The sequence below is a fragment of the Xenopus tropicalis genome, chromosome 5, assembly GCF_000004195.4.
Source record: "Xenopus tropicalis strain Nigerian chromosome 5, UCB_Xtro_10.0, whole genome shotgun sequence".
NCBI classification, from domain to species: domain Eukaryota; kingdom Metazoa; phylum Chordata; class Amphibia; order Anura; family Pipidae; genus Xenopus; species Xenopus tropicalis.
Window position 1 is genome coordinate 56,019,909 of NC_030681.2, and position 23,454 is coordinate 56,043,362.

Consider the following 23,454-nt stretch of genomic DNA (forward strand, 5'->3'; position numbering starts at 1 on the left):
TTTTGCAGTATAAAATTTATTATAATATGCATCGGAAAGTCATTTCTATGAGAGGGCAGGTTCTTTGGTCATCTGTCTTCACATGCACAAGGATTCCCACATCGTTCTTTCTGTTGCCAAAGCTCCAAGAGTTCCTGTGGAGTGTACTGTGGTGACGACAGCATCCCAGCCTCGCACTTCTTTTCACACAGCCAGTGACTATCCTAAATATAAAAATAAACAAACAAATCCTCCACCTTCTGTGATAACCAAAGAAAAAGTGAGTAAAGCTGTTGCAGAGAAAGGTGGGGTCTAGAGTAAATATGTAATGTTATGTACTTGATTTGTAGTCATCCTTGCAGTAAATACTCAGTATCTTACTAAACAGTAGTATTTTCTGTCACCTGTTTTAAAGCAAAAAATCGTATTGATGGCCGAAGGTTACAGCACCTGGGCAGACTTTGTGCCTTTACTATATATGAGAGTTTGCATTGTATTATGTATTCCACTTTATAGAAATAGGTTCAGTCGTTGCTTGCTGCCCTTGAACTTTGAGTTGTAGGTTTTGTATAGTACCTGACTTTGTGGGTGATATCCCTTTTTAAGACTAACAACCAGGCCCAGAGATTAGCAGTTATAAACAGAACACCAGACAGGCTGGAATATTGCAATAAATGCTTTCTAAATGCTGAGCCTATTAAAAGCTTTATTTTGACCAGAATCTCACCTGATATCGGCTTGGACCAATTGCAGACATCCAGATGCCCATACTCACGTCTTCACCCTACAAAGGAATGATTTCTGGTAAAAACCATTGAACCAGAAGGCACTGGGTTTCTTATATAATTGCCTAGCTTTAAAACAAATTTTTCTTTTAGAAACAGACATTCAGTAGCTATTAAAAAGGGAATGTATACCAGGGGTGGGCAAACTACAGCCCCCGGGCTACATCCGGCCCGTTGGCCTTTTCAATCCGGCCCACTGACTCCGGCCCCCTTAAAAGAATGGTGGGCCCTGATTGGTTGCACCCTGTGTGTGCGACATCAGCGTGCACGGGGTGCAATCATATAAAAGAATGCAACGGTGAGCCGGGGGACAGAAGCAGCCAAGGACAGAGGAAGCAGCGGGTCGCTGGATCAAGGAGCCGCAGGTCATGGAGGATGCTGGGGGGAGGATTTTGAGGAGAAGCTGGAAGATGTTGGGGTGGGGAACTGCAGGATGCTGGGAAATGGAGCTGGAGGATGCTGGTGGGTGGGGGGGGGGGGGGAGCTGAGAGACCCTGCGATTTCTGATGGCAGTCCTGTGCGTAACGCTGGTCCGGCCCGTCTGTAAGTCAGTGTGGCCCCTGAGCCAAAAAGTTTGCCCACCCCTGATGTATACTGAAAATAGGGTTGAGTATCATTCTTCCAGCTAAAAGGTGTGAGGGCAACTGTCCTATTTGGTACTTTGACTAAGCCATTCTGCAAAACTACACAGTAATCGTTTTATAACCTTAAGCGATACTTTATGTAAAATTAGTGTCTGCCCTTGCACACTTCGTAGTTGCCTATAATCTTTTACATCTCATCTGTCAGAGCCCTAAAATTATCTTAATGATATCCATTGACCCCCCTTTGAAGCAGCCCTACCAACTCAAGGACTTTATGTGCATTTTACTACTTTTCATTGGACAGGGACACCCATTCTTTTACTTTTAAAAATGGAAGTTTTATTATACTTCTAAGTGTCAGTTTAGGAATGCTCTCTATCTTCAGAAAAGCTACACAGAATGTAATTTAGCAGCAAATTTAAACAAACACAGAACTAAAATAATAATTCTCTTGCGTTTCTTTATTTTATGTATTGAAAGAAATAGCACAAATATTTCTGCTTCTATGAATTGATGCCTTTTTCATGCCCAACTCTAAACACCAGATGGTGCTGCTGTCAAGTGTTTGTTTGACTACCACTTAACTGGCTAATCAGTGTTAACGGACATCATAGCAAAGCAAATTTATGGAGTTTCTCTAAAGTGATATTAGTGACTCCACCTGTATTGAGAAAACATTAAGGGACCTGCTAAGCAAGTTCTGCAAAATGTTTTACACAAAAAAAAACCTAGTGAAAATAAAATGAGTTATAAAGCATTGTTATTTTTCTTACTCATGATTAAACACTATCCATCACTGTATCTGCAATCAGAAAAAGATTTATATTTAAATAGTTTATATTTCTGGAGTAAATCTTAAGTCTACTTTTTTGCTACTCGCATAGCTGCGTCTTGGGACAGTGCACTCACAAGTTCTTGGAATATGTTTGCACTTTTTTGTATATTTTCAATCACATACCCCTCATGTATGCCAGTGGCTAAACATTTTTTTATTATGGGCAACATTTTGTAAGGGCTCAAACTCACAAGGTAACTCTCAGCGGCAGTGCTCTTCTGCGTTCCACCGCAGGGAAGCGCAGGAAGAAATGCACCCCATTCTTCATAATGGGGCTGTAGTACAGGTTAAACACACCAAGTTGTTCCTGTGTTAGTACAGCCCCTTTGGGAATAATGAGATTTGTTTCTTCCAGCGCAGGCAGGAACACTCTTGCCCTAAAGTGCAAAATGGTTACTGCACCTGGACAGATTTTGTGCCTATTATTACATGCTGTATCGGGGAAAACAAGAGAAAATGAGAGTCAAACTCTGCCTTTTTGTTAGAACAGGCAAATTGAGTAATGGTCACTGCACCTGAGCAGATTTTGTGCCTATTATTATATGCTGTATAGGGGGGAAAAACAAGCTAAATAATGACAAAAAGTCAACACGAATTTGATCATTTTGATCATAAAAGTGTATTTAAGTTACACTTACAAATGCTTGGAAACTAAGCATCAAAAAGTCCTCTTCTTATGAGATCCCAACTCCCTTTGCTTAAACTCTTTACATAAGTAACAACTGACTAAATGCGTTGGGTTTTTCATTTGGTCCGACACTGCAACTTAGATGCCCTTGAGAACCAAGTTGGGTGACGCAGGGACTCTCATAGGAGGAGGATTTATGCTTGATTCCGTCTGTTTGCAAATGTAGTTAAAACACACTTTATGTTAAATTCACATCAGAGCCTGTTCTTTGTATTTTATATTATACAGCTTGATATCTGGCCCAAACATAACAGATTTATAACTGTAATATATTATTGGTTTTAATAGATTTATTTTTTTTTAAATATCATATTGCATTTTATTAAGATTTCCAGTGGCTCCCCAGTGCCCCCTGTGTATATGTGTATTGACATAAATAAATATCAGAAAGGTAAATAACTGTAATACTCAACAGGAATGTGATACCTCTATCACAAAACTGAATGAGAATGCCAAACAGTCATATTCCCGGAACTGGCTTGAGACTGAAATAGTATACTGAAAACAAGCGATACAACTATCTAAAATGACAGCAATTTTATTCTCATTCCAGTTGGGTAAATGCAAGAGACCCCTGCCAGGCCCTTTAATATTATGTGCACAGCTAGTTGAGAAATCCAAATTGTGCTTATCACTGGCATATACTGTAAAAGTTCCTGCATAACATTAAAGTATCCCTGTGTATAGTCTGAGAAAACCTAGGGAGACGGCACTGTAAACGGAATTCTAGGGACAGGCCCCAAAGACAGAGGGCCCCAATTTATTTTTTTGATAGGGAACTAAAATGGAAAAGTGAAAAAGGTTGCAGCCACTCAGAATTGAAGGCAATGCCAGCTTAGGAAAGATTAAAACCATATTAAACCAATTACAATACTAAATACATTTAATATAATATATTAAACACAGCCAACAGAAAAATAACAGTAAAGTATGGTGGTCCTGTTATTTTACTGGTTTAAGAGCTCAGTTCCTAAACATAGATGCAATAAGTTTTGATCCCTGATTAGCTTGCAAGTACTAAGCCAGTTTCATCCACACTTTTTTTTCCTCCAACCCCACATCTATAAAATTGAAGAGGTGGGTGAAATTCTTAGAGGATATAACAAAGTACAACTTACCTGGTAAGTCTTCAGTCTTTGAGAGTTGCTTGCAAGCCACTGGACAATATCTTGTGAAATAACATACCCAGAACCACAGGCAAATGCAGGGTAGGCTGGGCTAAGATATTCCAGTTCCTGCCATTTTCCAGTTCGATCAACAGCCCAGTTCAACCTAAAACTAAACCAATCTAGGATGTTAATGTAAACTTAAAAACCACCGATTTATTATTAACTGTAAAGATTTGGTTGTAAAGTCCTGCCATTTTTATTGCAACCCTTGCTTACTATGAGGTAAGCTGTTTTGAGAAATTATATCAGTTTAGGTAAATGACATCCTCTTTATAAAGCCACCAAACTCATCCTGAGTTAGGGGTGACACTAAAACTATTGTCTTTATCAAACAGCAGCGCTTCATTATGTCACTTACTTACACAAAGTGCAGACCTTAGAAGTCTGAGCAGGGCCACCATCATTTATCACTGGGAACCATACTACTAAGTTAGCAGGGCCCTCTCCCCAGGTTGCCCTAATTATTAGCCAACTGGGCTCCTAAATTCCTGGGATTGTGGGATCTGCCAGCAAATAAAGTTGGGCCCCCAATGAAAAAGGAGTCTAGTACCACTCCAAATTACCCCAAACCTCGCCCTGTTTGTAACCTCTGAAGTATGCTTTTCAATCTCAGGGCCCGCGTTTGCCATGGGGCTGCTGACCGGAGTACCCCCTTCACAGAGAACCTGAGTAGGTGATCATTTTTGAAAGCATGAGGTTGCAACCTAAGGGCTGATAACAGAACATCTTCCATCTATATGATCCCTACCGTCTCTGCAGTGCAAGCTCTGGCAGTACCTTAGATAATCCCTTGAAAAAGGACACTGCGTTTTAAAAGTACAACAGTTGCAAGGATACACTGACACCATTGGTGCTTTGCAAAATATATTTTGAATACCATAATTTCTCACTTTCAAAATCATCCCTTTTTAGTCTATTTTGAACTATTGGGCCCAATTGTATTTTAAAGGTTCACCTTGCTCAGTAAAGCGTAAAGCTTAGATTATTCAGCAGAGGGACCAAAAATAAAATTAATACTTTATCTTTACCAAAAAAAATTTATTACAGACATGAAATATTGGATTCCCTGTTCCAAAATCAAACTAAAAAAATGGCCTGGTTTAACAGGCATCTGGTATGGCTTTCTGAAAGATGTAAAGGACTAAAACGAAAAGTGACATTATATGACTTACTTTCCCCACCAAGTATTTTCCTTCTGTAGCTGCTTATGAGCAATCTTCTCTAAAACATTTTCAATGTCAATGAAGCAGTCATCATCAGTCTTCAGCAAAAACTCAAAGCTTGTAAATTCTGCAGTCCTAATCAAGGAATGGCCACATTTAATTACTTCACACAGGCAACACTAAAGAATAAAATAAAGTCATTAGGAGCATTAGGACATTCATTTATAAAAATTATTGTATAAGACTACTTACTGGTAGATGCACATAGCAAGTACTTTAGCAGTCCTCTGTATTCCTGCATTACTTAACCAAACATATAAAGCTAGCTAGAAAGCCATGTAATGTGATACAATCAATATTAAAAAGGGCTTAAAAATAGGAGGCTAACGCATAAAAGAAATAGGTGAAATATTCATGGTTCGGAAGGATAGCTGCAGTAAAGATGTCTATTCTCCCAAAATTCCTCTACCTATTTGAAACACTGCCAGTCAAAATCCCACCTAAAACGCTCAACGAACTGCAAAATAACTCTCCATAGATTCATCTGGAACCACCGTAGACACCGGATCCCACAATCAGTATTAATGTCCCCACTCCAATATGGAGGACTAGGGGTACCTGCGCACAAAAAATATTAAGAAGCGGCACACTTGATGCAGTTACTGGCCTCGTCCCATTGGACCCCACGAACCACCTGGGGCCTAATAGAAAACGCTATGGCAGGGGACATTCACATTAACTCACTTATCTGGTTTACAAACCAAATTTCAAAATACCATCAGCCTTACTAAATTCAGCACAATTGACATTACAACTATGGAACAAGCTGCAAGGACAATAAAACTTAAAATCAACACATCCCGGAATTACAACATATCTTAAAAACTCTGCCTTTGAACCAGGCACAACACCTTCATTTTACAACAGATGGTCAAAGACGGACCTCTTCACTTATTGGTGACTTGATAGATCCACAAACTCATACGATCTACACTTACCCCAAACTAAAAGAAAGAGCACCAAATGTAAAATTACTATTCTTTGAATATCTCCAACTTCGCAACTTTATAACTACATACATCAAACCAACAACACCCATCCAACCTACAGCATTTGAAATAATAGCTAAACGAGGCCTTCCTCAAAAGAGCCTAATATCAACTATATACTAGATATTAACTCAACCACTATCAGACCAACCACCTCACCATTCTTACATGACCAAATGGAATGCCGCACTTCAAACACTTCTCTCTGAATTAGACTGGGACTCCATATGCTCCAATGCAAAAAAAAATGGTAACATGTGCACGACAAAAGGAAAACATCTACAAAGTAATGATGCACTGGTACCACACCAGACCAAACTCCACAAGCTGTTCCCAGACTGCTCTCCCCTATGTTGGAGAAATTGTGGGGTACAGGGCACCCTAATCCATATATTCTGGGAATGCCCACTTCTCTGACCACTATGGACAGAAGTAGCCAATATGCTAAACCAGTCCCTAAGGAATATCAACCTTTCTACTAGGCAAGCCCTTCAAGCAAATTACATAAACACACTCAAGCATTATTCAATCAAATTCTCACAGTTACAAGGCTAGCAAAAGCCTCCAAATGGAAGTTAACAACCATACCAATGATCGCCGAGATTACAAAAAAAGTAAACGACAATAGACTCTTTGAATCCAGAATGCTCGCTATACAAAATAAAACAACTACCTACTTAAACATCTGGTCCACATGGGAACTAAAAGGATATGTCACCTACCCCTAAGACATCACTCTAAAGCTCCACAGACCGGTATTCCCCCAAGATATGAGAGTAAGCTCCGTAGAACACTATCTACAAATAGCAACAAACATACCAACAGAACAACCGCCACCAAAACAAAAATGCAACGAATGTGTCTTTTATTTTATATACGCGCTATATATTTTGTTTGTATTAATCCCCCCCCCCTTCTTTATAAAACTCAATAAAAATTATGTTACAAAAAAAAAAAAGAAATAGGTAAAACACTTTACATCTTGAAGCAGCTAATATTAATAACTTATTTTCTTCTACTACCCCCATTAATAATCCCGGAGGCTATAGGTCTTCCCTCTACATCCTTTTAACCTCTTTCCCACCTAGCATTGAGTCTACAAGTTTTTGCAAAATATGAGAATCCAGTTATTACACAATAACCTGGTAAAAAAAAAAAAAAAAAGACATGCATCTATCGAGCCGATGCGGTCACCGATCAGACAGAAAAATCAAACCTGCCTGATTGAGTTCTGCTCAAATTTCAGGCCAGATGACAGTCCAGAAGGCCTGTTTGTGGTGCCCATACACGGGCAGATAAGCTGCTGAATCGCTCTAAACGTCCAATATTGGCAGCTAGAATCGGCCCATGCATGGCCATCTTTTCGGGGACAATTCAAAAATGGCAATCGGACCAGTCCCTGGATCAACTTTAAGAGGTATATTTATCATGCTGTGTAAAAAGTGCAGTAAAACATTACCAGTGATGTTGCTCATAGCAGCCAATCAGATACTTTGCTTTGGTTTTCTAACTGTTGAAATCTAATTGCTAATTGGTTGCTGTGGGCAACATCACTGGTAATGTTTCACTCCACGTTTTACACATCATGATAAATATACCCCTAATCCTTATGGAGTGTCAGAGATTGTATCATTTTTGACATTTCCCATTTCAAATGTTCCCAGAGATTTCAGTTTGGTGGAGGAAGGGTGACTATGAAGGAGTCAGGACTTGTTGCATTTCCTTAGACCTCAGGTATTCTTTGTGCAGTTTCTGTGCATATTTGAGCTTATTGTCCTGCTGGAAAATGAATTTAGCCTCTTTGCAGAGCACAAAGAGAAGTGGTATTTTCTCTCTCAATATTTAAATTAACATGAAAAAGGCATGAGCTCTAAAAAGGTGAAACACCACCAATCCACATGTAAAATGTACCAATGCTAATGACTAGGCTCGTGCTCTGGGATAGGCTGCTTTTCATCAGCAGGGACTGGGCAACCTGTTAAAATAATTCAAAGAATATGGTGCAACAGAACTTTTCAGTGAGATGAGCAAACATTATTTTTTAGCAGGCTAATACTTTAAACAGAAGGCCAAAGTAACAATGGAGCAGCACAGAAACAAATATGATAGTATGTTCTGCCTGATCTTAACCCAATTCCCTTGAAATATTTGAAAAAACTAAAGGTGGGCAAGCATCAATACCAATACGTGATTCTGCAAAATCCCAGCACATTTATTGGTTTGCAAGACTCAGATTTTGGAAAATCTTTTTCCTAAATTGATTGCAAATCCTTATTATCTTGTGACTTTATGGACTTCTAAAATCAAAACAATTTTGCTAACAGATTTATGCAATGTCTATGAAGGTTTTCATTCATCCAGGTCATGGTATATCTAGTATAAATAAATCTAAAGCAACTGGACTTGTTTGGTAATCATTGAAGACGTTTCACTACTCATCCGAGCAGCTTCTTCAGAAGCTGCTCGGATGAGTAGTGAAACGTCTTCAATGATTACCAGATCTGAAGAAGCTGCTCGGATGAGTAGTGAAACGTCTTCAATGATTACCAGATCTGAAGAAGCTGCTCGGATGAGTAGTGAAACGTCTTCAATGATTACCAGCTCTGAAGAAGCTGCTCGGATGAGTAGTGAAACGTCTTCAATGATTACCAAACAAGTCCAGTTGCTTTAGATTTATTTATACTAGATAGATTATGCAATATTTTAATTTTACTAAAATTACAAAAATTTTGCAAAAACTGTGGATTTAGTAGATGCCCAACAATAAGGCAAAATCACAAGGTGAAAAATCTGGTGCATACTTACCCCAAAAGACTTAGGGCCCGATTCACTAAAGTCCGAAATAAGGAGTGCTATTTATAGCATGCGTTAAAAATCTTATCATCACTTCTTATTTTTCGCTCGATTCACTAAAAGGACACTTGTCATAATTAAGAAGCGATGTTCTTGGCGTTATTTATCTTACGATGACATATTTTAATGAAAAAAACTATGCGATAAGCGTTATAGGGGCCGATTCACTAAAGGTCAATAACGCTTATCGCATAGTTTTTTTCATTAAAAAGTATCGATTCATCAAAGTCATTTCTCATGTGTTAATCCGCATATCGCATGCACAAAAAAAAACCGCATTGCGTTAATTAGCGAATAGAAATAGTACTAACGCATGATTCACATGCGTTAAACGTGCAAAATATCGTGTTAATCTGTGTGAATATTAACCCTACTTGGGGTAGGCGGTACTTAAAGAAAATTGCGGTTCATGAGCTATTGGCAACACAACATGGAGTTTGCAGTCGTATTTTTTCAAGTATATGTTGGCCCTAGAGTGATGCATCCTCCAGTTTTCAGGGAAATGGTGGTTTTCAGAAAGTAATGGTTATGTGCGTAATATATTGCGCTCTGCGTAAAATATCGCACGCTGCGTAATATCTTCTGCGCTGCATAATATATTGCTTGAAAATATGTCATCGTAAGATAAATAACGCCAAGAACATCGCTTCTTAATTATGACAAGTGTCCTTTTAGTGAATCGAGTGAAAAATAAGAAGTGATAAGATTTTTAACGCATGCTATAAATAGCACTCCTTATTTCGGACTTTAGTGAATCGGGCCCTTAATCTGTTATTTCTAAAGTTCTGTTCACAGATTAATAAAGTGTGGGCACTAAAAACAAAGAACATACCGTATATACTCGAGTATAAGCCGATCCGAATATAAGCCGAGGTACCTAATTTTACCTAAGAAAACTGGAAAAACTTATTGACTCGAGTATAAGCCTAGGGTGGGAAATGCAGCCGCTACTGCTAAGTTTCAATAATCAAATTATTTAATAAAAGGACACTCACAAGTGCTTACATGACTACCATATTAATAAACACAAGGTATGGGCTGGAAAATGAGGCGCATTTTATTTTTCCTTTTCTTTGTTCACAATTTATCTAGCCAACTCCTATAATTATGTGACCCACTTGTCGCAGCAGGTCCACACTAATGTTGCTACGTATGAGCTGCCCCGACAGTATCAGGATACCTAAATGATTCTGATACGAGCTACTGAAAGGTTACTTTAGACTTGTATTTTACCTAAATTATTATATGGTACATATTTCAAAATATTTCCCCGCACTTAGAGCCTTCTCACATCCTTGGATTAATAATTATTATGTGCACCGGTTGAGAGAGAGGTGCACAAGAAGTAAAGTAGGCCCCATTGGTTTCTATACTGTGAATATGCAACGTTTTGTTTTTTTAAATGTAAATGGCACAATACTACTGGATGATCTGTCACCTATCTTCTGTTTATCCCTTCTAACTAAAAAAAAGCCAGTAGACAATCAGAAGGCCAACAGAATTCTAGGCACAGTTAGAAATGAATAATATAAATGCCATACCATTGATAGAAATTTAGTAGTTTAGAAGGAACATTTCTGTACGTGTCAACAACGTGAACAAAAACAATATCTTGAAAAGTTGTGCTTTCCTCCTGTAATAAGGCATCTTCTTTTTCTAGTGCAGCTAAATGGATCTGAATTCTTTCTGGACGTGTCTCTAGAGTATTCAAAAGTGCCTCACCTTCTGTAAAGAGAATTTAGTCCTTAAATGTGACATTCAACTGGTAAATGTTAACACTGCTTCCAAGAACTGTTCTGTTGTAAAATGGCTCTGAAATATGCCAAAAACTCACTAGGGAACACTGACAAGTATAAGGTTGGCACAATCCTATCATATTTAGTAGTATTGTAAAAGAAGGTTTTTATAGGAGAGTAGAGGAGTAGGAATTGCCTACTTTTTGACAGCTACATACACAAAAAGACCTAATTTTATTCCCTATGTGTAGAGCCCAGTATAATTCATAAAATATCCATTTATTCCATAAAATGTGCAAAAGCATTTCTGATCAACTAAAAAAGAAAAATGTCATGTAATATGTTAAACTGTGAAACCTTGTAATATGACAGAGAATCATCTTCATTACATAGCATACCTATGCACTACCTTATAGAGTAGTAGTAATACCACTGTATTCCCTGACGGCAGGAAATTGAAAGAGGGGGAAAGTTTTAGAAACAAATCTATTTCCAGCATAACTTTGTCTGCCTTAGCCTGAAGTAGTTTGTATGAATTGGCAATATTCATTAAAAGGCTTTTCTGCACTGTAATGCAGGGGTTCTCAACCTTTTATTATACTGACAACCCAAATGGAACATCACAACTGAAATTATATTAGGCTGCAGGTATTGCCATCATTTCTGTTACAAAGTTAAATTGTTTCCACATAAAAAGTCATTACTGGAAACATAATTTATAAAGTAAACAGACTTTATATCTTAGAGATAAACATAAATTATTCTAGAATTAGTTCTAGAATCAAATCTAGATTTTGGATAATTTTTAGTCCAGAACCAAGAAGGGCAAGGAGGGCACTTGTGCCTTACGAGAATTAAAAGTGTTTCGTAAGTGATGTTGGATTTACAGTTGAAACATTTGTCAAATATCTTTCGTACACTAGATAAAAAGCCTAAATGAGCACAAGGGGGAGAATCCCCTCAGGTTTTGAGGTAAACCATTTCTATAACTACTAGCAACATCAACCGCCCAGGTCTGGATTAGATCTGACCATCTGCATTTACAATTACTAGCTGTCATACTGATTAATCTAGCAAAAAAACGTTACACTACTTATTCAGTTCATAAAACAGAATACATGATGTGACAAAATCAGATTAAATTTAGTGTGATGAAGGCCAGAACAGATTATAAAGACCTTACCATGAATAGTATATGTAAATCCTCCTGCAATGCCTTCAACACCTTCTGTGAATTCATAAGGCAACAACCCCTCTTTAACCTAAATAATCACAAACTTTAATGTCAGTGGCGCTTTTTTATGTATCAAAATAAAAAACTGACAGCAAATGTATTTAGCCCTATATGGGTGAAAAGGAGCAATGTTGCAGTAAAACTAGGAAAAAACATGAACATTACTTAAATAGAAAATCCAGTTATACCAAAAAAAAGGGGGATGCACTCACCAAAAGTAATAGGAGCCCAGGTGCTCACGCCCCAGATGGTTAGGATTGTTATTACTAAATTACTGGCATCAAATTCAAAACAAGCATGTGTTTTTCAGAAAGTTATAACGTTTCTCAGTTTCAACATTTTACATCTATTTAGTCTTTGTCCTATTTGCAATTAAACATAGGATTAGATTGTTTGCAAATCATTCCATTCTCCTTATATTTTTAACATTTTACAGTTTCCCAACTTTTCCGAAAACGGGGTTGTAGCAAGTGCTCAACTAGAAACTAAAATGGAATGATTTGTGTGTAGGTTAGAATGTGCTTCTACGGTCGCGTGTTATGTTTATAACCGCTGCATTGTAAATTACTCACTGTAGTAATCCTGAATATCCCACCTCCATCATTTACAATGACACGGTGCACATTTCCTGAAAGTAGACCTTCTGGGTCATGGCTCTCCCATACTACAGTACCTTCAAAACCCTAAAGAAAAATGGGAAATAGCAACCTGAACTCTGCTTATCTGGTAAATTAGAGCTGGTTAGAACAGAAAACAATTGTGTGATTAAATTACCTTAATTATACATTTACTTTCCCTACAGTTGTTTAAAGGTAGAATCCAAATATTCTTTTATTGTGGTTTAAATAGACTGTCTAGTGAATAGCCCAATCATTGGCTAAAAAAGGAAATTTATTTTGGAGCATCTGGATGTAAAAGCTCTTTCCATCACTGGAAGGGCTGGAGATGTATTTTACTTTTATGTCCAGGGAATGGGTTAGAGCAGTGCTGTCCAACTTCTGTGGTACAGAGGGCCGGAATTTTTCCAGCCTACGTGGTGGAGGGCCGATAATGGAAGCCAGTTTTGATCACTCCCCTTTTTAAACCACACCCACTTGAAACCACACCCCTGTTATCACATGACCATACCCATATTAATGGTTGTAGTACAGCAAAAACCTGCCATACTCTGCTTTCCCTACCCTGCCTGTGTGTGCCATACTCTGCCTTCCCTACCCTTTCCTCTGTGTGCCATACTCTGCCTGCCCTATGTTGCCTGTGTTTACCATACTCTGTCTTTCCTACCCTGCCTGGGTGTGCCATGCTCTGTCTTCCCTACCCTGCCTGTGTGTGCCATACTCTGCCTGCCCTATGCTGCCTGTGTGTATGGCACACACAGGCAGCATACATTGACACAATGCTGGCACTGCTCCTACAGTCTGCACAATAACTATATATTAAAAAAACTTTTTAATTGCAGTTCCACCTCACTATATGTAATTTTTGTAGTGTGCAGGGTTTATTTGTGGGTGTCTGAGGTGTGAACAGGGGAACAATGTGGGTGATTACAGCCTGAGCCTGAGGTGTGAACACTGCAGGGGGTGAACAATGTAGGTATTAAAAGGTGTGAACAACATAGGGGATTACATTTTTAAACAATACAGGGGATTTACAGCCTGAATCTGAGGTGTGAACCATGCAGGGGGGCAGTTAATCTCAGTACCGATACCATTTAAAGCTTACACAAGAGTAAGCCATCAAAGCAGCCAGACAGGTGGGGGGGCCACACAGAGGGGGGTCACGGGCCACTAGTTGGACAGCACTGGGTTAGAGGGTACTTTATTGGTGAAGGATTGCCACTTTCAGCTTGGAAATCTGCTTTTTCCACCTAAGGCAGTGTATTTTACCAGTAAATAAATTACCGCTCCAATTGAAAAAATGGTCAAATATTTACATTTAACCATGCATGTAAATGGGTAATTTAGACTGACCTATCTATGATAAGTCAGATCTCTATGCAGAACTATGGGCTCATTTACATCCACTTCTTGGGCAGTATATTAGATCTTCCATATTGCTTGATATAGATAACTGCACACACTAGCCCACAGTAGCCCTCATACAACATAATACGACAAAATTGTATGTAAAATCTGGACATATATGGATCAGCAACAGCGCCTAACTCACCTCTGGTAATATGAACTGTTCCACAGGCTTGTACCATATTCCGTTTACTTGTACACCAGAACTAGCAGGACTAAATCGAGCACTAAAGAGGGCTTCCTGGTCAGAAAAAAAGATGCATATATTGAAACCATTACAAAAGAAGAGATAGGTAAGGCTAACTGTGCATCTGATCTTTAGGAATTTGTAATCTAAGCACAGCAGTTCATAAATAACTACTTATTGCACTAACATGAACTTTGAGACATTTATATTCTTAGACACACTATATACATATTCAGGAGCTAAGTGGTTAAAACAGGAAACATCTGAATTTAAATCAAATTCTACGTTTGTCTCAAGTAATTCCTTGCAAGCTTCTAGCTAATGCAGGCAAATTGACTCCATATTTATTTCTGTTTCACAAGAGGAAAAACAGCCTACTGGAGGAAAACCAACGGCCTTTCACCAATTACAAATAAGCATATTAATAAACATAATATGGCATCACCTCAAGCATATTTGCACAATTTTTAGTGGTTTCTTAGATATTAGTAGTTTTGCCTGCAAATAAGAGAGGAAAAAGTCAGCTCATCAGGTCATGTCAGATCACTAACAACAGCTAAAACTCTGGTGTTTGGAGCCATAAACTGCTGGTTTCTAAGAAATAGAATAAGAGGTCTTTCCGTAATTTGGATCACCATAAGCCAACAGGATTGTTTTGCCTCCAATAAGGATTAATTATATCTTAGTTGGGATCAATACAAGGTACTGTTTTAATTACAGAGAAAGAGGAAATCATTTTTAAAAATTAGAATTATTTGGTTAAAATAAAGTATATGGGAGATGGCATTCCCGTAATTTGGAGCTCTATGGATAGCTGTTTTCAAATAACGGATCCCATACTTGTATAAAAAAAAAAGTATGTAGACTTGAAATAAAGAGATCAAAGCACAACAATACATGCTACTGTAAAACCAAATCAAATCATATAAAAATTGTTCACCCTACCAGAGATGTAGGTAAAATTTATGGCCACAGTTTAAAGTCATCATTAAATTTAAAACATACAGTAAGTTAAAACACAGTAAAAATACATAAATAAATAAATAAAATAAATAAATAATAATAAATAATAATTTAATTATTAATAATAATAATAATAAATAAAATACAGTAAGTTAAAACATACAGTAAGTACTCGAAAATAAAAAAAAAACTGCACTGCTCATTAGTTTAATAATAAAATGACAAATATACCTCATGTTCTGTTTGGAAAAGTTTAACGGTTATATTTCTGTGGAACCCTGCAGCACTGTCATGCTGAAAAACCCCCAGTCTGGTGATTACAACAGGGTACAGAACACGAAAGTTTACGTTGACAACATGGTGCTCTGTAAGTAAAGCAGCGATATCTGGGATACTAAATGATTCTATTTCCTGTTTGAGTGCTGTAAAAAAAAAAAAAAAACCACAAATAAATAATTTTACAAATTCTATCATTTCTAGATTTATATACCGTAACTAAGGGCCATATTCACAAATCTTTATGGGTCGAGTGACTATGGCTCATATTTAAAGGTGAACTCTACCCCCAAAATGAATACCTAACCAACAGATAAACTGTAATAAGACATGATAAAAAACAAATGTTGCCAGTGTTAGAAAAGTTTAGGTTTAAAGAAGACAAATACCTATTACATGCAAACCTATAGGATAATAAAAAAAAAATTGCTGAATAAAGTTCCAGAAGGGGGAAACTTCTTTCCTGACACACTCAGAATCAACTTAGAAAGAGCATATATTTTCTTGTGCATACTTGGGTTTGTGATGTTTAGGAGTTTGCAGGAATAAGGATCTTCCCGATCTTCCACAGGGATGTCACACCCATGAGATCCTATTATGAATTTAACAAGGATGCTGCAGGAGAACAGAAAAGAAAACGGTCAAATCAAATATTGGTACCATCCTGTAGAATTTACACCATTTTGATGCCATCCCATGGGAAAAGTCAGACAGCAACCCTAAATGGGAGGCATTTGATATGGGGGTAATTAGATGGCAGATTGAATTAAAGCACTTCTGTTAACTTCTATGTACATGCATTTGGTCCTTATGAAATGCAGATATCTGATTGGTCATTGGTCATTTAGCATGCCTTTGTGGGAAAAGGGGTTGATATTAGTGAGCCAAGAGTAGCTGGATGGGCTCTGAAAATTTTTGTTGTATTCCATATATAAAATAATGACTTGTGGTAACATGAAATAAGACATGAAGGGGCCCCAAAGATATATGCAGGGCCACTGTATTCAGGAGCCCAGTGTTTCTTTTGTTCTTTTTTTTTCCAGAAGCACTTCTTGACAACATTGTGCATGAACAGATGAACCCAGAAAAGTTTAATTGTTTTGTTCATAACATATCTAATAGTGATGAGCGAATTTCTTCAGCAGGCATAGATTTGCAGTGAGTTTCCACATTTCGCCTTTAGTCGCGCGTCGAAAAGAGTCACGTGTGACAAAATGGTCGCATGACACCCGGGACAGATTCGCTCATCACTAATATCTAACACATAAAAAATACACAAATGGAACATGCAGGAAAACCATTTGGTCCCTGCAGCTTGCTCATTTATACTTTCAAACTTTTCATCTATACATTTACAGATTTTCATGTTGTCATACAACATTATGAAGCCAGGAAAAATTGGAATATGTCAGTACAGAGTAGAGCAGTGAAGAATTCACAATTTAAGGCACAAAATGCATCATTTCCTCTGGTGTAGAATGTCAGTAGTGAATATCATAGTTTTGTTCTTTACTGGTTAGTATTAAAGGAGAACTAAAGCTTAACTAAAGAAGTAGGCTAGAAATGTTGTACATTATGTTTGGGGCTTCTGTACCAGCCCAAGGAACCACAGCCCTTTAGCAGGGAAGATCTGTGCCTCCAAATATGCCCCAGTAGCTCCCCATCTTCTTTTCTGCTGCTTCCCTACACATGCTCTGTGCTGCTGTCAGTTACTGAGCTTAGAGACTGATACACAATATACTGTGTATATATACAGAATTTTAATTATTATTACTAACAAGTATTTATAAATTGCCAGCATATTACCCAGTGCTATGACCCCTAAACTTAGCTTCTCAACAACTGCCCAGAGCATACTCAACATGTGAGTACTGCAGACACTTCTAACAGATTCTAGTATGGTGTGACCCCCTGTGACAACTTTGAAGTACTAGAGCAGTGCTGTCCAACTTCTGTTGTACCAAGGGCCGGAATTTTTCCGACCTACGTAGTGGAGGGCCGATAATGGAAACCGCACCCACTTGAAACCACACCCATGTTATCACATGACCATACCCATATTAATGGTTGTAGTACAGCAAAAACCTGCCATACTCTACCTGCCCTACCCTGCCTGTGTGCCATACTCTGCCTGCCCTACCCTGCCTTTGTGTGTGCATTACTCTGCCTTCCCTACCCTGCCTGTGTGCCATACTCTGCCTGCCCTACCCTGCCTATGTGCCATACTTTCACTGTGTGTGCCATTCTTGGCTGGTTTGTGCCATACTTGGCCTTTGTGTGCCATACTCTGCCTGCCCTACCCTGCCTGTGTGTGCCATACTCTGCCTTCCCTACCCTGCCTGCGTGTGCCATACTTTCACTGTGTGTGCCATTCTTGGCTGGTTTGTGCCAAACTTGGCCTGTGTGTGCCATACTCTGCCTTCCCTACCCTGCCTGTGTGTACCATACTCTGCCTTCCCTACCCTGCCTGTGTGTGCAATACTCCTATGCTGCCCTATGCTGCCTGTGTGTATGGCACACACAGGCAGCCTACAGTGACACAATGCTGGCACTGCTCCTACAGTCTGCACAATAACTATATATTAAAAAACTTTTTAATTGCAGTACCATCTTAGTATATGTTCTTTTTGTAGTATGCAGGGATTATTTCTGGGTTTCTACTGCTCCTCCTGCTCTGAGGTGTGAACAGGGGAACAATGGGGGTGGTTACAGCCTGAGCCAGAGGTGTGAACACTGCAGGGGGTGAACAATGCAGAGATTAAAAGGTGTGAACAACACAGGGGATTACATATTTAAACAATACAGAGGGTTTACAGCCTGAATCTGAGGTGAGAACCATGCAGGGGGGCAGTTAATCACAGTACTGATACCATTTAAAGCTTACACAAGAGTAAGCCATCAAAGCAGCCAGACAGGTGGGGGGCCACACAGAGGGGGGTCGCGGGCCGCATGCGGCCCGCGGGCCGCCAGTTGGACAGCACTGTACTAGAGCATTACTATAGAGATACTGAAGCTTTAGGCTGATTCAATAATTCAGTATATAAAATAAGACATTTCTAGCTATTTTTATTTTTAGGGTTAGTTCTCCTTTAAACAAATGAATCAGACAAGGAAGCATTTAGAAAGTTATCAGAGCGTTAACTGTGTTTAAATTCTGTATTTCAAGTATTTTAGGCTAATGGCATGCAATGCCTTTTTGCTTCTGGCAGAAAAGCGGATTTAAAAATTATGCAAGAGTAATGTTTTCTTGGTTTTTTCTTAACAGAAACTATAAATACTGAAACATAACTGTAATACATTTAAATAAAAAGTTTTACCGTTGACTTAATGATGAATGTTGCTTTAAGTGCTGAAGCCACGTGTGACGTATGACATTTCGCAGTTCATGATTATGTCGAGCAGATAATACACCCACAACAATATCATAACTACGTTGACTCCATACAGGGAACCAAGTAAATAAACCTGTAAATTAAAGGCAGAAAAAAAAGATTTATTATGAAAATACAGAAAATGCTGAATAAGTTAAGAGAAACAAAAAGCTACACAAATTGAGAGGTAACTACAGGCCAGAGGAACAAAATGGGTTTATTTGTTATATAAAGGGGCTACAGTCCCAATTCCTCCAAGGAGCAGTTCCACACAGAATAAGAAATTATTCAGCTAACCTCCTGGCCTCCTGTTGCATTCTGCTAACTTAATTCAGTCAGAAGCAAGTGCCATTGTAAAAGATACTATTTTTAGAACAAAATTTTATATTTTTTACCAGTAATGATCAGTAATTATCAGTTTTCTACTACATGAGATATACCGTTTTTACACAAATTATACATTTTGAAAGTATTATGCTTAAATATAAATGTATGTTAATCTTGATGTATATAGTGACAACCTGGAGGGCATTTTTTTTAGCTTTTTCTCTGGTGTACATTGCGGCTTGCTAGTATCTCTGGATTACAGCATTTTTTCATAACCCTAAATACTAGCAATAGAGCACAAACAAAAAAAATATTATTATTATAATAATAATGAACACATACAGACCATCTAATATAATGAACACATACAAACCACCACAGTATTCAATGCAAAGAGCAGATAATAACAAGTTGTTGATATAGGTGTTTAAAAAAAGGGGCAGAGATTTTTTTTTTTTTATAAAATTGTGCCCGTTCTAATAAAGATCCAAAGGTTCCTGATTCTTCTTCCTACCCCTAGTTTCAGCCCTCTACTAAGGACCAACGTTCTATAATGATTCACTTGCAACTGTACTGAACTTATTTTGAAGTGATGAGAGAGCACAAACTGGCATAGTTTTCCATAGTCAAGTACATCCAGAGACAGCTGGCCCCATTGTGACCCATGTGTTAGCAGTAAAAATGGCATCTGCAAATGGGGTATTGTAAGATTTGAGCAAATAGTTTTGGTCGAGACATACATTTCCCATGTGCTTTAATGGCTGATGCAAAAACACTGCCTGCAATACTCTAGTCTAATTAAACATAGTATCTATACATATTGGAAAAAAAGCTAGTCCAACCTTTAGGCCCTTTCAATATTGACGGCTCTCAAAAATGTTTTTTTTTTATAGCTGTACACAATTATACCTACATTAGTCATCGCACAACAAATAAGGGTTTAAAATTGTGGCCTCCGCAAGTAATCTGGTTATTTTTAGACAATAAGTTAGATCTTAAGATGCAACCTACACTGATTCTGTTTTTAAGAATGCCTTTTTTCTTTGTTTTTAAATATCTGTTGCAGATGCATATCCTTAAGTGTCTATACAAACATAATCAAATAGATGTAAACTTACACAAAGTGCTTCTCTGCTCACTTTTAAAATTTACAATTTTTTTTCAGGCACTTAGCACACATGCATTACCTACACTGAAGGGAACAGTAAGCGCTTTGAGTAAGTGCCTGAAGCTATTAGCATATCTTCTCTGGGAATCTTCCACACCTCCCACATGCTTATGCTAGGTGGCAATATTTTCAATAGCCTAGAACAGTGATCCACAACCAGTGGCTCATGCTAGCCATCTGTTGGATGTTGCTCCCAGTGTTTCCAAAGAAAGTGGTTATTTTTGAATTCCTGACTTTGTAGCAAGTTTTGGTTGAATAAAAAACAAGAATTACTACTAAATAAAGCCCCCTGTAAGCTGATAGTGTGCATAGAGGCTACCTAATAGCCAATCTTAGCTCTTATTTTGCACCTTCATGAAAATTTATGATGCTTGCGTTGCTCTTCAGGTCTTTTTACATCTGATTGTGGCTTACGAGTAAGAAAGGTTGGGGACCCCTGGCCTAGAACAAATTGCATATCACAGATTCATGCAAATACTTCCACTATATGGCCAAAAGTATGTGCACACATTGTTTGCCAAAATGTCTGGACTCTCCATCTAAATGTTCCTTAGGGCAAGGGCATGTGGTGTGTAAATCCGCTTTACTCAGTCCTGCATTTTTCGGCCAGGCTGAGAGCAGCAGATCTGCTGGTCTACGCTGCACCATGTGCCTGCATTACCTGCATTAAAGGAGATATATTGGATAAATGGAAAAAACCCTAATTTTGTAGGCAACTATGAAAAATATATGGTGCTGGTTTCACTTTGGGCTAAAAATGAATCCAGTCTGTAAAAATGGCCCCTTTATTGGAGCTCCCTATAGATCCCATCAGTTCTCTGTCTGTGTTTCAAATGAAAGTTGGGCGTGTCCTAACAATTCCCGCCAGAAGCACAGCAGGAGGGGGATAGCCAATCACAGCTTTGCACTCATACAAGCAAAGACGGGCTTCAGTTCCATATCAGGTCAGCCTAGCTGCTGATTGGTTCCTATCCTACAGTGCAGTGAACTGAGAGCCGCTGGCTCCCCTGCACATCCAGAGAATTCAGCCAGCATGAAGTGGAACAGATGGGCGGGACAAGTGGGCTTTTGGTGGAATTTCTCAATAAATCAATCCGAAACACAACTTTTTTAAGCACAACCCTTCTATATTTAGAGAAGTATAATTCACTGGTACATTCTTAATTTTTTATATGATATGTCTCCTTTAAAAACAACAGCAACCACCAATGTGGGCACACCAAGCATAGTGGATCGGAGGTTGGCATGGAAAACATCCATTTTCACAGTTTTCAGGCAGACACTCAATCCACTCCACTCGGTGTGCCTACTCTCAGTCAATTACAATAGTTTTTTATGCAGACACACGGAGGAGTGTAGGCAAGCGGATCTGCATCTCTTAGCCTGGCCGAAAAACACACAGGGATGAGAGAAGCGGATATATGCACCGTGTGCCCTCGTCCTAATGGACATTAAGATGGAGAGAACAGACATTTTGGCTTGGCAGTATGATGGAAAAGCCTGGGTTTGGCAGATGCAACTAGTACACTATGGGGCCCATTCATTATAGCACAAACTTTCACTACTAAAAAGCATGATAATTTCTGATGAGCGAAAATTGCGAGAAAATTCTTTTCTTGGTTGTACAAAAATATTGTGTTTGCGAACCGAATGTCACAAAGTTTTCGTATCTGAATGATCGTAAACGGCGCAAAAACCTTTCTGGCTTTGAAACAAATGTATGATGTTGGAAGCCTTCCATAGGGCTCAATGGCATTCTACAGATCCAACCTGGCGAAAAGATAGTCATGATACCAAAGCTGTAATGAATAATTAAATTTTCTTAGTTGTTGTGAAAAGTATGACTTTTTCATGGAATAACAAACGTATGAAATAATCATGGATGTTACAAAATGTTCTATAAGTTAGAAAAAATACAAATTTTTTTCGTAGTCAATCGTACTTTAATGAATGGGCCCCTATGTGTCTGAATGCGTAATGCCAACAGTAAAGTTTTGTGACACCAAAATAATGGTCTGGGGCCATTTTCTATTATTTTGGGCTAGGGCCCCTGGTTTGAGTCAAAGCAAACCTTAAGGTTACAGAATACAATGACACATGTAACAATTTAGTGCTTCCTACTAGAGGCAACAATTTAAAAAAGTCCCACCCAGTCCCAGAACAATAATGCACCAATCAACAAAGTCAGGCCTGACTTCAACCCAACGTAATGCCTGTGGGATGTATTTGAACACTAGGAGACAGTCCTTATCCCAAACATCAGTGCCAAACCCTCACTAATGCTCTTGTGGCTGAATGAAAGCAAATTCTACCAACATCTGGATAAATACTTTTCGAACTATACTTTACTGCAGGTCAACCTAGTCAGAGCATCCTAAAGTGACCATTCAATGCTATACATAGGAATTCTGCTCTGTCTACCCATGATGCTCCAAGTCTCACAGATCCTGATACACAAAACATATTAGGTGTATGTATTATCTTGGACCTCGGAGGGTTATTTGAGTCTGTGCCGGGTGTACAAGGTCAGAGCAGCCAGGAGATGTTCATGCTACCAGCCTACCTGAGAAGTTAAACAGCCAGAGATGGAAGGCGACCCCGATCGCGCAGGGACACAGGAAGAGAAGGAGAAGATGTCGCATTGGCCGCCCGTTCCGGGTGTACACGAAACATTGGGCTGCACCCCTCAGGCCTGCGGCGGTTCAGTGCAATGCTACCCGAGAGCATTAGACTTCCACACAGCCCCTACACAGTTATACACACAGCCTTCCGCTGCTAACTGGAAGCTGCTTGATCGGGAAGTGAGTATATCCATGCAGCCAATAGGAGCGCGGGATTTCCTCAAACTGCAGGCAAGGGCGTGCGTCCATCGCTCCTATTGGTTATTGGCTGCGAGAGGCCGGGTAGAGCCGTCTCTATTGGGCAAGGGGACTAAACGAGGCGGTCTTTCTGTTGACGCAAAGGTCTATTTTATATTCATTTAGAAGCTATGTCTGCGCTGTACTGTTTTACAGTATCACAAATATTATTCCCATGAAGTAAATACAATTTAAGCTGGGTTAA

At 38.7% G+C, this 23,454-nt stretch overlaps 1 protein-coding gene across 1 annotated transcript; it reads right to left on the minus strand.

Annotated features, from left to right (window-relative positions):
- b3galnt2 (beta-1,3-N-acetylgalactosaminyltransferase 2) lies at positions 1-23,181 on the minus strand. The gene is given in 12 exon segments (NM_001011210.1): positions 1-203; positions 707-763; positions 3,990-4,149; positions 5,213-5,338; positions 10,647-10,830; positions 12,025-12,103; positions 12,648-12,758; positions 14,245-14,340; positions 15,481-15,671; positions 16,040-16,140; positions 18,843-18,990; positions 22,955-23,181. Coding segments are annotated over 12 exon segments (1,467 nt in total). The 5' UTR covers positions 23,034-23,181; the 3' UTR covers positions 1-68.
- Between the last annotated feature and the right edge of the window lie 273 nt (positions 23,182-23,454).